Source organism: Cervus canadensis, chromosome 7 (assembly GCF_019320065.1).
Source record: "Cervus canadensis isolate Bull #8, Minnesota chromosome 7, ASM1932006v1, whole genome shotgun sequence".
Taxonomy (NCBI): domain Eukaryota; kingdom Metazoa; phylum Chordata; class Mammalia; order Artiodactyla; family Cervidae; genus Cervus; species Cervus canadensis.
The window spans coordinates 58,126,398-58,138,440 of NC_057392.1; the positions used below are offsets into that span (position 1 = coordinate 58,126,398).

The following is a 12,043-nucleotide window of genomic DNA, read 5'->3' on the forward strand; positions in this document are numbered from 1 at the left end:
CATTTCTTCTTCCAGTTTCATTTGTAAAATGAAAATAAGAAAGCACCAAATTGTTTTGTATCTTGCATATGTTGAAACTGTTTCATAAACAAAAATATCAAGGCCAGCATTAACTATTTTAAGATTGGCTGAAGTCCTTACTAAAGAAAATCGCTTCACCTGTATAAACTCTGAATCCTACTCCCTCCTTCACTGCTTAATATTACCCCTCCTCTGCTAATATATTTAATCACTTCTTTGAAAGTCCTTTATCCTCTTGCTATCAGACAGGTTTCTGACTTATCCATCTTCAAAAAACAAAAATTTTCCCCTGATTTACTTCTTACAGAAAATTAAGAACTTTTCTCCTCTTGCAACCAAACACTGTACTCAGTAGTGTGAGTCTGTTCTTCTAGAAATCCATTTCTTTAACAACGCTCTATAAATTCAGCTTCCACTTCAATTCCGCTGATGATTAGTCCTCTGAAATGTTTCTAAAAAGCTACTTCTTACATATCTGGTGGCCTTGCCTTCAGTCTTCTTCCTTGATCTCTCTTTGGTATTGATATTACACTGGAATTGATAATGTCCTGAAGCCTCTCCTCCTCCGTCTTTTGTGATGCTATAACTGTTCTACTTCCCCACCTACCTCCACATGCCTTTATAGGATCCTCCTTTCTTATTGCCTTTGTTTTCCTTTTCCTTACACGAGTGTCCACCAACGTTATGGGATGCTCTCGCTTTTGATTTACAGAGCTTCAACTACCTTCTCAATCCTGGAATTCGCATTTGTACCCCAGACCTGGTTTGCCAATCAGCCCAGAGAACATTACTCAAGTCTTACCTTCACTTCCAACCCAACACTATCCTTCCCTAACTCTACTCTTTGAATATGTCATGCTTCTAAAATACAAAGCCAGAAATGCAATGTTTTATGTCTTTCAGTCCCCATGAAAAGCCTTGTCTTTCCTTCAAAATGCCATCCCTAACTCTCACTGCAACCATCCTTGTCTAAAGACCTCACTTGCTTTACTACAAGAGCAAAACCCTTTATTTCCCTCCAACCTCCTATAATCGGTTCTTTTTTCTATTTCTACAGTGCTATTCCTAAAATGTCACTTTGATCATATCACTTTAATTACCTAAAAACCTGTGATGGTTCCCCCTTACCAATCTAGGGCAATTATTATACAATCTAGATCAGAGGTTAGCAAACTTCTTCTGTAAAAGGCCATACAGTAAATATTTTCGGATCTGCAGAGCATACAATCTCTGTCATAACTACTCAACTCTGCCACTGTTGTGCAAAAGCAGCCATAAATAAGACATAACCAAATGGGCATGAAATAAAACTTCACAAAATCAAGTAGCCAGCCAGGTCCACAGGCCATAGTCTGCCAACCTCTAATCTAGATCCATGCCATATATTCAACTTTATTTTCAACAATAAGTTTCTCCCTGTTATTAATTCTACTAACATTTATTACTGACCTTCTACATATTTAAGTACTGTCCAAGTAGTTGGAATATAGCGGTAGGGTTGGTTTTAGACTTATGGAGCTTTCAGTCTAGTGAAGAAGAAAAATATTAAATAAGGAATTTAGAAGTGCTGAATGTTATAAAAGAAGGTATTATGGATGTTTGTAGTGGGAAATGCTAACTGAGGTCAGTAGGTCAGGGAAGGCAACGCTAATCATGAGCTAGGATAATGCAGAAGAGAGCACAGAGCTTTCCTGGCAGAGATGTTGGCGTATGTAAAGACACCAAAGCCAAAGACATGGAAGCATCCTAAATGTCCATCAACGATGAATGGATAAAGATGTGGTACATTTACTCAGCCACAAAAAAGAATGAAACAATGCTTTTGCAGGACCATGGATGGGCCTAGAGACTGTCATACTAAATAAATCAGACAGAGAAAGACAAATACATGATATCGCTTATATGTGGAATCTAAAAAAATGATACAAATGAACTTATTTACAAAACAGAAACAGGCTCACAGACATAGAAAACCAACATTGTTACCACGGGGAAAGAGGGAGTGGGATAAATTAGGAGTTTGAGATAAGAAGACACAAACTATTATAGATAAAAGATAAACAGCAAGGTCCTACTGTAAAGCACAGGAAATTATATTCAATATCTCATAATATCTACAATGGAAAAGCTGGAAAAGAATATACATATATAAACTGAATCACTGCTGTACACCAGAAACTAACTCAATGCTGTCAATCAACTATATGTCAATTAAAAAAAGAAGTAAAAAGACACTGAGGCAAAAGACGAGTTAGGAAGCTACTTCAGAGCCTGGGTTAGAAATGCCTGTGATTTAGGCTATGGAAGCAGCAATAGGGGAGACAAAAAAAGGAAGTAAATTAGAGTCAGCAGGATGTGCGATGGAGCAGGAATAGAGAGAAAAATGCAACTGAAAGACAACTCCTGGGTCTCAAGCTGGAGAAACTAGGTGGACAGTGAGGCACTCGCTTCACTGAGCTGGGAAAGTCAGGAAGGGATTCCACAGGCACGTTCTCATCTCTGTATTTCAGTTCATCTTATTTCCCCCAACATGTACATCCAGCCCTCCTGGAGTATTTGCCCTGTGCCCTTCATAAAGTCTACCACAGCCTCTGTAATCCACACTAATCTCTTCATGCTCCCAACTTATACCAAGTTTTAAATTCTCATCACATAGTAGAGTCCTTAAACTGTCCTCACTAGTAGCAATGAACATACTGGTTTTGCCTTTCAAACCATATTTTATCCTATTTTTAAGAAGAAATTAAGTTTTATATGTCCTCCAATTGCCTTGTGTCCATTACAATGTAAAGGACATAGTAGGTGCTCAATGATACTTGCTTTATTAAACACACTACATGTAGGTAGGTAAGCCATTAATACAGACCTATGTACATTCAAATATTTACACATACACATAAACCATTAATTATTTGTTAGTCAAAAGAGATGGAAATAAGAAATACACCATGAGGAGGCATGGAGCTGAGGGTTTTCCATGTTAACCACTAAAGCCTCAAAAATTAAATAGGTCACTCTCTCTCCAAAGAATTATGATAGTATATTTCTTTGACACAATATTAAATTACTGGTGAATCAGAATGATAACCTATGACAAAGGACTTCAGCACAGATGTAGCATCATATTAGGACTTACCAGGAGAAAATGAACAACATCTCCTCTGCAGAAGGCAAGCATGGGATTCACATAATTATGCACTGCCACGAAGTGCCAGGCCAGCAATGGAACACTAGAAGGATCCATCTGGGTAAAAAGGAAAAAAAAAAAACAAAAAATTATTGTTAACACAAGAAGAATGAAAACTCTGGTTTAAAACAGCAATGGACTGGTGTTCCTTGATAAAAACTTCTCCTAATTTCTCATTAAAATTCCAGTGGAGTACGGATTGATTGGGAAGCGTCAAGAGGGAACCTCCTTTGTGGACAATAATGTTCCGCATCTTGACAGAAGTTTGGGTTACTTAAATATCTATATTTGGCAAAGTTTAGCAAGTGTACACTCAAGCTCTGTGTGTTTTGTTGTATGTAAATTTTTCTACCAAAGGAAAATCTTTGAATACTGAACTGTACTTAATCATATGCATGTTGAATATTTAGGGGGGAAAAAAAGAGTACTAATTTCTGCAATTTACTTGGAAGCACATTTTAAAAAAATAATTTGATGAATGAATGACAATAAACAAGTATATAATGAAGTATACAATAAAATACTAATGGTCAGAGTTTTACAATGATAGGTATATAGATGTTTAATGTAAAATCCTTTCAGCTTCTCTATTTATTTGAAAATGTTCATAATAAAATATTGGGGGAAAAAATCAACAAAAACAAAGATGCAAACACATACCATGATAAATCTCAATTAGTCAATGAAGGTCACCTAAGAACAGTTAATGTTGATTTGAGCAGGCTCTACCATCTGAAAGGGCAGGCCTGGGGCCCAGAGATAGAGTACCAATAAGAAAACTGAAGAGTGAGCTCCCTCATTACAGGGCCTACTTTCTGAACTAGTCTTGGTTCTATACCATCATTCTCCATCACATCCCATCCATGCCTCTCCTTATATATTCACTGGAAGAAAACATCACTTTGCAAGCATCCAAGCAGGAAGGAAAAGAGATACTGAGGTGTGCATAATACATTGCAAGAAGCATCCCCCAAAATGAAATATCACAAGCAGAAGAAACCCAGGAAAGAATACTTCAGAACAATTCACACTATGTTACGGTGGGCTGCTTTCTCTCAGTAGTTCAATATCAAAGCAGCAGCTGTTCATGGGAGAAAACTTAACAGAATAAAGGTAGGAAAGTATAGATCTTGTGATCCCCAGGACACTGCTCTGGTTGCCAGCTGACACTGTTTTGGTCACATCAAGGTAAGCAGACAGAGAGCTGATATCCATTCTACCTAGCTTTCTGACAGCCTCACAGAATTCGCCACTCGTGAGTCATCTCCCCCAACCTCCCGACATGGTCTTTTTGCCCATAAGATGTACAGGCTTACTCACCCGTCCATAAGGAAAAGTCATCCACACTTTCAAGGATGGCTTCAATCCAATGACCAGTATCTTTATGGGAAAAAAAATATATTTTAACTATTTACCCTGCAATTTTCAGATTTTTGGTATTCAAAGTGTCTTAAGTTATGAGCTTCATCTTCTAAATACCTTTGTTAAGGATGCCATAGCCAATAAGGAAAACTGTGTGATGGGATGATCTTTCAACTCGGGCTTAGAGTGGAGAGGTTCAATACAACAAACTTCACCCTTGGAACCGCTGAACAGGCATCGAGATTCACAAGTTCTCACTCCCATCACTCTCCTGAAAAGGTAACACAAAAATGCAGAATCAACTTAGCAATGATCCAAGGCACTACATCTCTACAAGAGATGACTACAAAAGCCTCCTGACCCCTACTCCTGCCCCCAACAATCCAAACTCCATATGACATCAGCACGTCCTTTTCAACGTAGGGTCAGATTTACCACCTTCTCCTATGGCTTCTCCCTCTCCAATGGCTTACCACTGTAGACAAAATAAAATCGCCTCTTACCAGGTTTAAAAGGTCCTATATGATTTTATGTGATCTCTCTCCTGCCTTCACTCCTCTCCCACTGCTACTGCTCCTGAGAAACACATGCTACAGCCACACTGGCCTTCTGTCCACCGCTCCGGCAGGTCACGGTGTGCCCACCTCAAAGTTTTTGTGCTCGAACATCCCTCTGCCTGGAACACTTCTTCCAGGTCTTTCCATTTGTTGACCAGATTATCGTTCAGGTTTTTGTTTAAATGTCACCTTCAGAGAGAAGCCTTCCTGAATTATTCTCAAATGCACTCCAGCACACTGACCTGTCTTATTTTCTTCACAGCACTCATACCTAAAGTTATGTGTTGGTTTATTGTCTGTCTCCCTACCCCCACCCCAACTAGAATGTAAGTTCTACAAGAGTAGCAACCTTGACCGGTTCACAGCCATAACTCTGGTATCTAGAACAATGCCTACACATAGGGGATAGCCAATAAACATCAGCTGAATAAATCAACAGTACTGCGGTAGGCGCTGAGAGAGGGTATCAGAGGCCAGACAGACAGAAATCACAATCACAGAAACTAACCAATCTAATCACAAGGACCACAGTCTTGTCAAACTCAATGAAACTGAGGCATGCCGTGTAGGGCCACCCACCCAAGACATACGGGTCATGGTGGACAGTTCTAACAAAATGTGGTCCACTGGAGAAGGGAATGGCAAACCACTTCAGTATTCTTGCCTTGAGAACCCCATGGACAGTATGAAAAGGCAAAAAGAGAGGCCACTGAAAGATGAACTCCCCAGGTCAGTAGGTGCCCAACATGCTACTGGAGATCAGTGGAGAAATAACTCCAGAAAGAATGAAGAGACAGAGCCAAAGCAAAAATACCACCCAGTTGTGAATGTGACTGGTGATGGAAGCAAGGTCCAATGCCGTAAAGAATATTGCATAGGAGCCTGGAATGTTAGGTCCATGAATCAAGGCAAATTGGAAGTGGTCAAACAGGAGATGGCAAGAGTAAATGTCGACATTATAGGAATCAGCGAACTAAAATGGACTGGAATGGGTGAATATAACTCAGATGACCATATCTACTACTGTGGGCAAGAATCCCTTAGAAGAAATGGGAGTAGCCATCATAGTCAACAAAACAGTCCAAAACGCAGTACTTGGATGCAATCTCAAAAACAATAGAATGATCTCTGTTCACTTCCAAGGCAAACCATTCAATATCACGGTAATCCAAGTCTATGCCCTGACCAGTAATGCTGAAGCAGCTGAAGTTGAACGGTGCTGTGAAGACCTACAAGGCCTTTTAGAACTAACACCCAAAAAAGATAGCCTTTTCATTATAGAGGACTGGAATGCAAAAGTAGGAAGTCAAGAAACACCTGGACTAACAGGAAAATTTGGCCTTGGAGTATAAAATGAAGCAGGGCAAAGGCTCATGGAGCTTTGCCAAAAGAATGCACTGATCATAGCAAACACCCTCTTCCAACAACACAAGAGAAGACTCTACACATGGACATCACCAGATGGTCAACACCGAAATCAGATTGATTATATTCTTTATAGCCAAAGATGGAGAAGCTCTATACAGTCAGCAAAAACAAGACCGGGAGCTGACTGTAGCTCAGATCATGAACTTCTTACTGCCCAATTCAGATTTAAATTGAAGAAGGTAAGGAAAACCACTAGACCATTCAGGTATGACCTAAATCAGATCCCTTACGACTGTACAGTGGAAGTGAGAAATAGATTTCAGGGACTAGATCTGATAGAGTGCCTGATGAACTACGGACGGAGGTTTGTGACATTGTACATGAGACAGGGATCAAGACCATCCCCAAGAAAAAGAAATACAAAAAGCAAAATGGCTCTCTGAGGAGCCTTACAAATAGCTGTGAAAAGAAGAGAAGCAAAAAACAAAGGAGAAAAGGAAAGATATACCCATCTGAATGCAGAGTTCCAAAGAATAGTAAGGAGAGATAAGAAAGCCTCCCTCAGTGATCAGTGCAAAGAAATAGAGGAAAACAATAGAGTGGGAAAGACTAGAGATCTCTTCAAGAAAATTAGAGATACCAAGGGAATATTTCATGCAAAGATGGGCTTAATAAAGGACAAAAATGGTATGCTTCTAACAGAAGCAGAAGATATTAAGAAGAGGTGGCAAGAATACACAGAAGAACTATACAAAAAATATCTTCATGACCTAGATGATCACAATGGTGTGATCACTCACCTAGAGTCAGACATCCTGGAATGTGAAGTGAAGTGGGCTTTAGGAAGCATCACTATGAACAAAGCTAGTGGACGTGATGGAATTCCAGTTGAGCTATTTCAAATCCTGAAAGATGATGCTGTGAAAGTGCTGCACTCGATATGCCAGCAAACCTGGAAAACTCAGTAGTGGCCACGGGACTGGAAAAAGTCAGTTTCATTCCAATCCCTAAGAAAGGGAATGCCAAAAAATGCTCAAACTACCGCACAACTGCACTCATCTCACACGCTAGTGAAGTAAGGCTCAAAATTCTCCAAGTCAGGCTTCAACAATACATGAACCGTGAACTTCCAGATGTTCAAGCTGGTTTTAGAAAAGGCAGAAGAACTAGAGATCAAATTGCCAACATCTGCTAGATCATTGAAAAAGCCAGAGAGTTTCAGAAACACGTCTATTTCTGCTTTACTGACTATGCCAAAGCTTTTGATTGTGTGGATCACAACAAACCGTGGAAAATTCTTCAAGAGATGGGAATACCAAACCACCTGACCTGCCTCTTGAGAAACATGTATGCGGGTCAGGAAGCAACAGTTAGAACCAGACATGGAACAACAGACTGGTTCCAAATAGGAAAAGGAGTACGTTAAGGCTGTATATTGTCACCCTACTTCTTTAACTTATATTCAGAGTACATCATGAGTAATGCCGGGCTGGATGAAGCACAAGCTGGAATCAAGATTGCTGGGAGAAATATCAATCACCTCAGATACACATGCAGATGACACCACCCTTATGGCAGAAAGTGAAGAGGAACTAAAGAGCCTCTTGATGAAAGTGAGAGAGCAGAATGAAAAAGTTGGCTTAAAGCTCAACATTCAGAAAACTAAGATCATGGCATCCAGTCCCATCACTTCATGGCACATAGATGGGGAAACAGTGGAAACAGTGGCTGACTTTATTTTGGGGGGCTCCAAAATCACTGCAGATGGTGACTGCAACCATGAAATTAAAAGATGCTTACTCCTTGGAAGGAAAGTTATGACCAACTTAGATAGACAGCATAATTAAAAAGCAGAGACATTACTTTGCCAACAAAGGTCTATCTAGTCAAGGCTATGGTTTTTCCAATAGTCATGTATGGATGTGAGAGTTGGACTATAAAGAAAGCTGAGCGCCAGAGAATTGATACTTTTGAACTGTGGTGTTGGAGAAGACTTTCAAAAGCCCCTTGGGCTGCAAGGAAATTCAACCAGTCCATCCTAAAGGAGATCAGTCCTGGGTGTTCATTGGAAGGACTGATGCTGAAGCTGAAACTCCAATACTTTGGCCACCTGATGCGAAGAACTGACTCATTTGCAAAGACCCTGAGGCTGGGAAAGATTGAAGGTGGCAAGATAAGGAGACGACAGAGGATGAGATGGTTGGATGGCATCACCGATTCAATGGACATGGACAGAGAGGACTGGCGTGCTGCGGGTCATGGGGTCACAAAGAGTCGGACACGAGCGACTGAACTGAACTGGTATTTTTCAAACAATTACTTTGGACTTGATCTTGTCAGGAGTCATGTGACATGTAAGAAACAGAGTCCTTACTTTGAAGAACTTTGGAAACAAAATACACATTGAATTTTTTTGTCTTTTTTAACTCAGATTTATAAATGTTCTTACACATATCTAAACAGTCTTTCCCTTTATTTAAAGAGTAAACAGGGCAATTCCAAGGCAAAAGGAACTTTGTACACCTGGTCATTATGGTTATAACCAACTGGGCCTGGGGTCTAAACTGAAATTACTGATATAGTCCAGGATAATAGTTTCTAAGATTGACAGAGTTTAGGAACACTTTGGGGAGAAGGAGTCTAGAATCCCAACTCAGATGTACTGAGACAGAATTTTGGGGGACCAGGAGTGGTGCTCCATATGCTCTATAAGCCTCCCCAGATAAGTGTAATACACAGCCACAACCTATTTACAATCACATGGGTTTTCCAGACCTCTTCATATTCAACTTCAAGTCATTAAATTGGCGCTAATCTTTTCATTTGTCTACAAACATCCAATAGTCTCTTACTTAAACGTCAATTCAAAAACAGAGCCTCCGCTGTCGTTGCAAATTGCAAGAGTTGGATCATCTGTAAACTAAACAGAGAAGGAATTTATTTTCTTAACGATTTTTAAACAACCAGTCAAATGTTAAAAAGGGGAAAAATTATAAAATTTTTAAAACACAAGACAAACACATTTAATAGCATTTGAAATCACCTAGACTGACCTCATTACTCTAAACATAAAAACTTACCCATATTTAGAATAAAAATGGTTCAACATCATTAAAAACTGAGACTTTAAAGAAGTAAAACCACCTCTCAACAGGATAAAAGAAAAATACTAACTATGATTCATAAAAGCCCTAAACTTCTCTACTTGGGTTCTTGTATTAATTTTTTCAAACTTGCTATTAAGCTGAATAGGGTACTTTGGATATACTTACAGAGTATATCCTAGCTCTCAAGAATAAAGGCACACACAGTAAAAGATAATTGATGTATTTGGGAAATAAGTTTGTTAGAATATGTTTTCTGAATAACTGAAGAGTTAATCTACTATATTTAAAGAGTTTAACTTTTTATGCAACTCTTCCTAAAATGTTCTGCCCCTTCAGTCTTCTTCAATAAAGTATACTTTAGTTACTATTATCTACCCTGGAAAACTCAATAAAGAATGTCCACAATGAGAGACTGTCCCAAGGGCTGATGAGGCCTGGTATATGTGCATGCCAATAGACACCAAATTGAATAACTTTATTTATGTCACTTCCAGTGACTAGTGTCCCTAACCCCAAAGGTTGTAAAACCATCCTAACTGGCATACTTTTGGACTCTTCTGGAATGGCTGAGGTACAGGAGGCTACTATGAAATGCATCTTCCTCAACCACACATAGGCAAAGTAAAGAAGTCCTACACCATGGTTCTCAAAGGCCTAGCTGAGCAGCTGCAAAGTGGAGTGTAGAAAAAATAATGGCATTCATAATTTTTATTTATTTTCTACTTCCTGTGTATGTGTTTTATGATATACTTCAATTTAGTACGGTAGTACATTTAATTTTAAATAAATATTTTATATATATACACACACAGAGACGTGTGTGTGTGTGTGTGTGTGTATGAATTAAAGCCCAAATTATTATTGATGAGATGTGTAGGGTTAAGTTTGGAATGAGTAAGAGGTTGACGGCTTAAGTAGCCTTTGTCGATAGCAGGCCTCAGAATTACTAAGAAGTGTCTATACTTGTGGCATTCCCAAGCAACACAAGTGTGCTTTCAATGTCAGCTACATTCTTCTGCTTTCATTTCTTCTGCCTTTTTCTCTCTGTCTTTACCTCTTCTGTTTCTTATTGTTTCTCCCAAAGATTTTGCTTTTTTCTGCAAATGAATTGGATTTTCATAAACCACCAAACAAACATTTATTGAGCAACTACTACATGTAACACACAAAAATAAAAGAGAAACAGATCCTGGTTTCAAAGACCTTAATCTATTAAAGGAGATAAGACATAACACAAACAATAACATATTAGAAGTTGGCGCATGCCGTATGAAAACAGGTCAAGATAAACTGCCATGATGTTCAGAAAGAGGAGAAATTCTCTCTACTTTTACTTGTCTTGGTTGTTTTCATTGTTACTAAATGCTTCAATGCCGCTTTGTCACAAAAGACTTTTTGTGTAACTAACCGAGATGCAGACACAAACTCCAGATGCTCCCAGACTTTAAAAAGCATATGTATGGATAAGAGAGGTCTGCACAGCTAACTAACCAAATGTGTACATGATTAAAATCCAGAAGACCTGATTTTAGACTTCCCTAGTTATAATCCTGTATATTTTATACTTCTGAACATGGGCTTGACAGTATACGAAAACCAAGGTTCACACTGTATTTATAAAGTAAATGTTACCTAAGGTGGTTTATTTTTTTCAGGCATGTAAGGAGAAAGTCAAGATTCGAACCTTGATGCTTTTCCTTTGGAGGCCTGAAAGAAAATAAACCAAGAAATTCGTTTCTAAACATAATGCAAACCTTGGTTCTTTCACAACCGGTGCCTTGAACTTCAAGTAATTCCCAACAAAGTGTGACAGGGCACACCACCTCAGCAGTAAAATCCTGGTGGACTAAGCAAAAAAGTAAAAAGCCCTTTTAAAGTCTGCACGTGAGTTTTCAGCAGGGTACTGCCTGTCTTTGCTGCCAACCTTTTGTCTAGGATCACTTCAATTTACTCTTTTCTGCTGTATCTACTAGATGTCAACACAACTTATAGCTTAATGTTACCATGATAGCCTGTATCTGGATTTTACTTGGGAAAACATCTTGTTGGGCCAGTCACATAAAAGACAGTTCACTTTCAAGGATTCTGTTTATAAAAAAATCTACTTTAAAATGGATACAAGGGCATAATAATAAAGATTATTAGAAAAAGAAAATAAGAACTGTACCTTAATATGTAATATTGCTGTTCCCGGAGGATGAGCATCTGTTATTGATCTTAGAAGCTTTCCACTGGCCAAATCCCACATAGTGATCTATAAGACAACTAAATGCTTTAAAAACAAATTTATTGCTCTTTTTTGGACTTAAGTATCCTGGCTTTTGGCTGAAATAATCTATTCCTGGTCTATAAACATTACAGACAAAGAACTATAAAGTTAAAACATAACTAAAGGTTGCAGATCCACTAAAGCATGGGGCCCTTATTCCATCTTCATCCTC

The 12,043-nt window shown here is 38.8% G+C and overlaps 1 protein-coding gene across 5 annotated transcripts in view; it reads right to left on the reverse strand.

Moving 5' to 3' along the window:
- The window catches only part of VPS8 (VPS8 subunit of CORVET complex), a 285,565-nt gene that overhangs the window by 239,348 nt on the left and 34,174 nt on the right, over window positions 1–12,043 (reverse strand). For all 5 annotated transcript variants that reach the window (XM_043473511.1, XM_043473513.1, XM_043473510.1 and 2 more), the window contains 5 exons: window positions 11,770–11,856; window positions 9,348–9,415; window positions 4,688–4,841; window positions 4,529–4,588; window positions 3,158–3,265 (listed from right to left, as the gene is read on the reverse strand). In XM_043473511.1, coding sequence (XP_043329446.1) covers window positions 3,158–3,265; window positions 4,529–4,588; window positions 4,688–4,841; window positions 9,348–9,415; window positions 11,770–11,856 — 477 coding nt within the window. The remainder of the gene's footprint in view (window positions 1–3,157; window positions 3,266–4,528; window positions 4,589–4,687; window positions 4,842–9,347; window positions 9,416–11,769; window positions 11,857–12,043) is intronic.